This window comes from Schistocerca americana, chromosome 1 (genome assembly GCF_021461395.2).
Source record: "Schistocerca americana isolate TAMUIC-IGC-003095 chromosome 1, iqSchAmer2.1, whole genome shotgun sequence".
NCBI lineage: Eukaryota > Metazoa > Arthropoda > Insecta > Orthoptera > Acrididae > Schistocerca > Schistocerca americana.
Window position 1 is genome coordinate 349,077,151 of NC_060119.1, and position 9,133 is coordinate 349,086,283.

The window sequence follows — 9,133 nt, forward strand, 5'->3', positions numbered from 1 at the left end:
TGCGGTTTATGCTAAATAACTGTAACGAATTTCTTTACAGTTGTTACTTTCTAATCATAAGACGAATAGTATGAGAAATTTTATGTGCTCATTCGACAGAACGGTCTCAGATAGTCTAACGCAATATTTGGTTTGATCGCACATATTAACAGCAACAGTATAACACGAAGAATAACCAGTACTCCAGCAACGATTGTGTAGCTCTGTTACATGGTGGTAGCACGGAGGCTGGGCGGGGCGACCAGCGTACGTGGCTGGGCAATTCGCCCAAAGCAGACGTTGTAAACAGATGTCTGCCGACCTTTCGGTTTCTGATGTTGCTATCGAAAGGATCAGAGACTGATATAGAATAATCCACGAGGTCATAGAAGCAATACAGCTCGAGATGTTATAATTTTCAAGATATTTACACAGAACAGCCTAATGCTTCATTTTCTGTATCCCCACCACGGTAACAAATACTGTATTTCATTATGCTGAGAGATTAAAGCAAACTGCCATTTCAGTGTCCTGTGGCACTCACGACATCGATAACTTCGTTCATCATTTTTTCCTAAGCGTGTCGTTTGGTGGCTTGCGCTGTGTCTGCTACTGCCACGCAGCCGCGTTAGTTTCTCGCTACTGGAGTAGCTCTATTGGCTGTTCCAGGCATTTTGCTGTCCTTGTTAACAAAATGTTCAAATGTGTGTGAAATCGTATGTGACTTAACTGCTAAGGTCATTAGTCCCTAAGCTTACACACTACTTAACCTAAATTATCCAAAGGACAAACACACACACCCATGCCCGAGGGAGGACTCGAACCTCCGCCGGGACCAGCCGCACAGTCCATGACTGCAGCGCCTGAGACCGCTCGGCTAATCCCGCGGGGCTCCTGTTAACACATACAGCTAAGTCGAACATTGAAGTAGACTAACTTTGTGCCGCTCACTCGAATGGACAAATACTGTTTTCACTGTGAGAACATTTTCTTTGCAATGAGGAAAAAAGCTATGCTTTCCTTTGAAACCGAGCGAGGTGGCGCAGTGGCTAGCACACTGAACTGGCATTCGGGAGGACGACGGTTCAAATCCGCGTCCGGCCATCCTGATATAGGTTTTCCGTGATTTCCCTAAATCGCTCCAGGCAAATGCCGGGATGGTTCCTTCGAAAGGGCACGGCCGACTTCCATCCCTGTCCTTCCCTAATCCGGTGAGACCGATGACCTCGCTGTCTGGTCTCCTCCCCGAAACAACCCAACCCAACCCCTTTCCTTTGAAACAGGGCGACGCGTGAAGAAAGTGTTGATCAGAAGATCTACTCACAGCAAAAACGAAATTTCAGATACGTTATGAAACATCACTGAAAATGTGCGTGATGACTCTTTAGGAGACACAGTGATACGATGTCTATTCGATGTCTACACAAAGTCAAACGACAAAGAGATAATTCTAAAAGGAATATAAATGTTATGTCCCATTTTTACAAACGACAGTACAATGATCACACTATGAAGATTTCATATAGTTGCTTTGTCTAAATTGTTTCATGGGCGATCGTCACACATATCGTACTAAGGTAATAAGCAGTTTAGAGCAATGTCTCATATCTGTCTATCATCCAGCTAGAAGGATCCACGGCTTGGAGCTAAATACTATTGACCATGGGCTGGATATAAAGAAGGCTGAAAGCGATCAAGAGAGGCGCTGTGTATTTCTAGAAGGCACAGTCATTTGTTTCACGAAAATCACAAAATGGTTGAAATGGCTCTAAGCACAATGGGACTTAACATCTGTGGTCATCAGTCCCCTAAACTTAGAACTACTTAAACCTAACTAACCTAAAGACATAACACACATCTATGCCCGAGGCATGATTCGAACCTGCGACCGTAGCAGCCGCGTAGTTCCGGACTGAAGCGCCTAGGCCGTGCGGGATTAGCCGAGCGGTCTCAGGCGCTGCAGTCATGGACTGTGCGGCTGGTCCCGGCGGAGGTTAAGTCCTCCCTCGGGCATGGGTGTGTGTGTGTGTTTGTCCTTAGGATAATTTAGGTTGTGTAAGCTTAGGGACTGATGACCTTAGCAGTTAAGTCCCATAAGATTTCATACAAATTTTTTTGAAGCGCCTAGAACCGCTCGGCCATCGCTGCCGGCTACGAAAATCACATCTAATTACCATCTTCTCCGTTTCAAGAATGTCAGAAATGATTGTGCTTCGTTATACATCATAGACATTCCATCCTCACATTTTTTTTTTTTTTTTTTTTTTTTTTTTTTTTTTTTTTTTTTTTGGAATTTGTACGCTGTAATTCATATTTTGTCATGAGAGTAAGTTCGTTTGGTATTGATTTGTGACACGCTTTCTACATTTGCCATCGTGATAAAATCCTTATACAAATAAAAATTTAACTTTGAAAACCTAGGTTCAAATGATAACATCGACCTAGTTAGGTTCGGTCAAATGGTTCAAATGGCTCTGAGCATTATGGAACTTAACATCTGAGGTCATCAGCCCCCTAGAACTTAGAACTACTTAAACCTAACCAACCTAAGTACATCACACGCATCCATGCCTGAGGTAGGATTCGAACCTGCGACCGTAGGGGTCGCGCGGTTCCAGACTGAAGCGCCTAGAACCGCTCGGCTACAGCGGCTGGCAGTTAGATTCGTCGGTCACATGTATCCCACCCAATCGATTTCCAAGATCACTCGACTTAAAATGTTGTTGTTGTTGATCATAAGAAAAGACAGTTTTTGAACTTTTAATTTTAAAGTAAGTGTAAAGTGAGCTTTAGTCATGAAAGGTTAAAGCACTTTTGTCACAATATGCGTTGTTCCTATAATTAAAACAATGACGTTAATTATTGACTAATACGTTGACCAAACATAAAAAAGAAAGAAGAATTTTCGCTTGCAAATTATCTGTGGTGATAAGTTCCTATGGGACCAAACTGCTGAGGTCATCGGTACCTAGGCTTACACACTACTTAATCAAACTTAAACTAACTTGCGCTAAGGGCAACACACACACACACACACACACACTCATGCCCGAGGGAGGACTCGAAACTTCAACGGGGAAGCCGCGCGAACCGCGTAGGGCGCCATAGTCCTTGCGGTTACCCCGCGCGGCAAATTATCTGTCGTTGCTGCAAAAAACATTCCCGTATATATGCAAGAGTCTCCCTGTGTATACAATATAATCATGAACGACAACACTACATTTATCCTGTATAAATAAAAGTAGTACTTATTTCTACTTTAAGTGTTCCTTTATAAATCTGACTGTCATTCTCACCCATCTGCATGACGTAACAAAGTGTCAGGCAGTCCAAACAGATAGCTATGAAGTGATCATCCTGGACAAAATTCACCCAAGAATTATACAATACGCATCACATATTAAAACTATTTGTATGAAATGATGTCTCACTAATAAGTATTACTGACGCTACGCGTGGGAAGAATGTTGGCACTACTGACACATCAGGCACAGTTGTGACTTGTCAAAGTTTCAACTTTCACACATAATATTACTTATACTGAAAATAGAAATTTTCATCACTGTAAGCATGATGCTCAGTCTGGAACCGCGTGACCGCTACGGTCGCAGGTTCGCATCCTGCCTCGGACATGGATGTGTGTGATGTCCTTAGGTTAGTTAGGTTTAAGTAGTTCTAAGTTGTAGGGGACTGATGACCTCAGGTGTAAAGTCCCATAGTGCTCAGAGCCAATTGAACAATTTTTTAAGCGTGATGCTAAGCGGAACGACGTATTATCATCGAAACGCACGATTCCACTGAGGAACGTGTATTCAGTGCAGCAACCCATTGACCCGGAAATTTCCTGGCACTACTTTCTAACAACGCACTATGTTTGGCGCCAAGAACATCCGGCACTCCTTCAGAACAGGGCAGAGAAATACACTACTGGTTATTAAAATTGCTACACCAAGAAGAAATGCAGATGATAAACGGGTAATCAATGGACACATGTATCATACTAGAACTGACATGTGATTACATTTTCACGCAATCTGGGTGCATAGATCCTGAGAAATCAGTATCCAGAACAACCACCTCTGCCCGTAATAACGGCCTTGATACGCCTGGGCATTGAGTCAAACAGAGCTTGGATGGCGTATGCAGGTACAGCTGTCCATGCTGCTTCAACACGATACCACAGTTCATCAAGAGTAGTGACTGGCGTATTGTGACGAGCCAGTTGCTCGGCCACCATTGACCAGACGTTTTCAATTAGTGAGAGATCTGGAGAATGTGCTGGCCAGGGCAGCAGTCGAATATTTTCTGTATCCAGAAAGGCCCGTACAGGACCTGCAACATGCAGTCGTGCATTATCCTGCTGAAATGTAGGGTTTCGCAGGGATCGAATGAAGGGTAGAGCCATGGGTCGTAACACATCTTAAATGTAACGTTCACTGTTGAAAGTGCCGTCAATGCGAACAAGAGGTGACCGAGAAGTGTAACCAATGGCACCCCATACCATCACACCGGGTGATACGCCAGTATGGCGACGACGAATACACGCTTCCAATGTGCGTTCACCGCGATATCACCAAACACGGATGTGACTATCATGATGCTGTAAACATAACCTGGATTCATCCGAAAAAATGACGTTTTGCCATTCGTGTACCCAGGTTCGTCGTTGAGTACACCATCGCAGACGCTCCTGTATGTGATGCAGCGTCAAGGGTAACGGCAGCCATGGTCTCCGAGCTGATAGTCCATGCTGCTGGAAACGTCGTTGAACTGTTCGTGCAGATGGTTGTTGTTTTGCAAACGTCCCCATCTGTTGACTCAGGGATCGAAACGTGGCTCCACGATCCGTTACAGCCATGCGGATAAGATGCCTGTCATCTCGACTCCTAGTGATACGAGGCCGTTGGGATCCAGCACGGCGTTCCGTATTACCCTCCTGAACCCACCGATTCCATATTCTGCTAACAGTCATTGGATCTCGACCAATGGGAACAGCAATGTCGCCATTCGATAAACCGCAATCGCGATAGGCTACAATCCGACCTTTATCAAAATCGGAAACGTGATGGTACGCATCTCTCCTCCTTACACGAGGCATGACAACAACGTTTCACCAGGCAACGCTGGTCAACTGCTGTCTGTGTATGAGAAATCGCCTGGAAACTTTCCTCATGTCAGCACGTTGTAGGTGTCGCCACCGGCGCCAACCTTGTGTGAATGCTCTGGAAAGCTAATCATTTGCATATCACAGCATCTTCTTCCTGTAGCACGTAATCTTCGTGGTGTAGCAATTTTAGTGGCCAGTAGTGTACATTTTCCTTGGCCTGCCGTCATGCGAAATTTTATTTCCAACCCAAAATGTGTGACGTATGATCCAGTGAGCACAAGGTAGCTAACAAATGTGGGCTCACGATGTTTGTATATGTCTATGTTCTGTAATGCCATCCAAAAATGAAAATGTAAATGGCTGCTGACCGTGCCTATGAGTGTTGCTATTGAAACGGCAGCTCCATTCTACTCGAAAAGATCGATTGTTACAACATTCGGTGAATCACTGGTATGAGTTCTGCATCACCTCAGCTGCAGGTATTAGAACTTTAACACCAAGAAAACGTTTCTATCTCAACTGTGAGTATGGAAAACTACAAATTTACAGTCATAAAACTCAATTATTGCGAGTATGGTACAAAGTAATATTAGAAAATTTTAATATCGTTGCTATGATAAACAAGTTTGAGATAATAAATATTACGTTGACAATATTTGTAACCATTCTTCCTCTGTTAGTAGTGATTTACTGTTTATCTTGTAGTGAAAACTATTATTCGTTTTTACAACTGATTCTTTTCGGCCTAACATGTTTCACCTATTTGTTAAACAATAGTAATAGTTATTTGCTTCGTTATAAAGATTTTGCTTAACAATTTATTTGTCAATGTTGCTCCAGCAAGATCGAAACTGCACACCGTTTTTTGCAACATGTCTCAAGGTTCGCCCCTAAATGAGTAATAGTACTTGCAAGCAACATTTAAACTCTCATATACAGCGATATTCTCCTGTCTCTGGTGTAAAGTTTCTGAATAGTGTGCATGTTTAGCAGATATCTTGCAAGGTTTTGTGGGCTTGATTACCAGTGTAGCAGTTTGATTCGATTTTCCTTTATTGTACAATGAAACAACTTATAAACGGTAAGAGGAAGTCTTGAAGGTGAGTTATTTTACAAAAGTGTTGGCGAGTTATACGGGGGACATTGCAAATGGACTTTTATTTTCTGGAAAGACGAAGCCTGGCTTTGAGTATTAGATGGGCAAAAAGGCCAGAAGAAGAAGAAGAAGAAGAAGTAAACATGTAATCTTGTGTCAGTGAATGATGTACGATCTAACTGTTTCGGTCACTGGCCACAACAGGGGCCAGAAATGAAAATGTAGTCTTCGCCCTCAGGGATAATGTAATGTAAAATTCGGAAAATATACCATTGTTCTGTGCTTTGTAGGAAAATTGAATTGTTTTAAGACATTTCGCACGCAGTAGTGCAAAATGAAACCATTTTTCTAGTCATAGGAACAACGTCGTGATAGGACCTACTTTTTTTTGTAGTACCCTTGCACCTTTTGCAGGCAATGATGTTTAAAGGTAACTTACTGTGTTTTGAAATTATTGTATGCAAAACTGTTCACATGACCGTATAAATCTAATTTAAGTAATTTAATACTTTGTCTTCACAATATTTATGTGTGAGTGCAAATAAAGATTTTTAGTTGTTTTGAATTAGATACGTAGGGATTCGTAGCAGAACTTTTAAGTTAACTCATTGTTTCCATTATAGAAAGGTAGATGATGTTGACTGAGTACTGTTTATTTCTCCTATGCGTTATGTGTGTCCACTGGCTCTTCTATAAGTACTCTGGACCGAAGTTTCTTTCTACTCCTTTACAGGTTTTCACGTAACGTAATTTCACGCCTAGCGAGGGGGAGCAGTGGTTAGCACACTGGAATCGCATTCGGGAGGACTACGGTTCAAGCCTGCGCTCGGCCAGGTTTTCCGTGATTTCCATAAATCGCTTCAGGCAAATGCCGTAAGGTTCCTTTGAAAGGACACGGCCGACTTCCTTCCTCAGAATTTCACACAGTTTTCATGTTCCTACAGTTGACCTTGCAGTTACGTTAAGTGAGGATCATGGGAGTGTATGAAATGTGGAGGGTGACAGCTTAGTGCGGATGTTGCAAAAGAGGAATGACTGTTACTCTTACCTGCCTCCACAGCGCGTCTGACTGCACTGCATAGGACTGGGGTTCAATTCCCAGTGTTGCCAGCAACTTTACCTTCGTGATAGGATTGGAGACGGGTGCATCAGCCTCGTGAAGCCAATCGAGGAGCTACTTGAATGACAAGTCGCTTTTCGAAAGTCGGGTGGAGAAGCGGTTTGTCAATTCCGTACCCGTCCATATCACATCCAAATGACGCCCTATGGCACAGGATGGCAAGGCAGCCGGTTGGAATTATGTGGTCCTCTGGGCATGATCGTGGAATTAATTTTACTTACTTTATTAGAAGATAAAGAACGCAATAAGTTTTAGTTCAATACATGTGATCAATTTCTTTTTGTATTGTAGTACTTGTTAGAAGGAGAGCACTGAAAGAACGATTGCTACTGTTTCAGAAACGGGTATAAACTGAGAGTGCTGCCTCTTACCTTCTCTTAACCGGTGCCAGAAGAAGTCTCCCAGGCGCAGACTACGCTACTCCATCGCCGCAGTCCGCAGATGCGACAGCCACAAACGCGCTACAGCTCGGCGGTCTCCTGTTGACGCCGTGCCTGTGGCAGCAGTCTGCAGTTGTGTCGCATTTTCAGACTGCCACAGTCGCGCAGTGGTCGTGCCAAAACTACAGTACAGACGACCGCTGACCGACTGGTACACATATGTGTTTGTATCAACAGTAACACTTAAGTGAAAGTCTCATACCATTCATGTAAGCTACACTATCTTCAATATTGTACTACACATTACACTGAACATGTATACATTTTCTCTTGATACTTGTTTATTCGTTCACACAGTAGCCAACTGAAAGTATCCAAAATTGTGCGTAGGGCTCCTTTGGTGCAGAAATGCCAGTTGATGTATAACGTACTCCGGCGAATTTGTAGGTTTAATAAAAATGTAGCAAATGACAAACCTTTTTTAGAAGCAAAAAAAAAAGTTTTCAGTGTAATACCCGCTGTGCACTACGAAGTCACTCCGGTGACATGTCTTTTTTAAACTCTTACGAAAACTTCTTTTGAATTGTAGGTAAAGCTCCTTTCCAGCACAGCTAATCTATTTTGTGCAAAATAAATTCTCCCGTAGAAGAAACGAATTTCAGCTCTCGAGGAAACTTGTTTTCAGGACGGATAACCACTTCATTCGGATAAAATGTTTGCTCTTCTAATCATTTTCTGGATTAGGAGGCAGAAAAAAATTTAAACGTGCACAAATCTTCGAAATAAGGTAAGTAGAACTCGTGCAGTTTCGCCAGCGCTTCTTGATGTATACAGACTCTTGCTGGAGGAATAGCAAATACTTCGGGGGGGGGGGGGGGTGGTAGTATGGACTGAATCGAATAAAACATCCCACAAAACATGTGTCCGAATTTCATTGGTTAACAGATGCAGGTGTTAGAATTTTACCCAAAGAAATACTCACAGAAGGTGGTAAGCAAAGGTAATGACTAAGATCAAAGCTGACTTTCATAAATTCCACCAAACACTTCAACGCAATTTTTGATTCTCTTGACAACACCTCTTGTAATCCTTCTGACGTTGCTGTTTTGCAAGAGCACAACTGCGTGGAAACCACTGTTTTCGTGCAAGATAGGTAAACACCTCATGTCGCTCGTCTTGTGAAAGATCTAATTGATGCACCTTCCACAGACGTGTTATCTCCAGAGGACTTCCAGATGGGTGGCCTGCAAGGTCACCTGATCTGTATTCATGCGACTTATGGCTCTAGAGATATCTAAAAGAACGCTTTTACCAGGGTCATTTTCGGGCTCTACTTCGTCTGAAGTCCAGTAAACAGACACACGTTGCTCAGATTCCACCGGAACAGCTGCGAGCAACCGTTGATCATGACGTTTTGCGGATGCAGCATCTCGTTTATGTTCCCGTGCTCA

At 43.0% G+C, this 9,133-nt stretch overlaps 1 protein-coding gene across 1 annotated transcript in view; it reads left to right on the plus strand.

The window, feature by feature from the left end:
• Positions 1 to 8,142, plus strand: part of LOC124624188 (salivary glue protein Sgs-3-like) — a 43,402-nt gene extending 35,260 nt beyond the window's left edge. The window contains exon 4 of the mRNA XM_047149091.1: positions 7,641 to 8,142. Coding sequence (XP_047005047.1) covers positions 7,641 to 7,683 — 43 coding nt within the window. The 3' untranslated portion in view covers positions 7,684 to 8,142. The remainder of the gene's footprint in view (positions 1 to 7,640) is intronic.
• Positions 8,143 to 9,133: the final 991 nt, after the last annotated feature.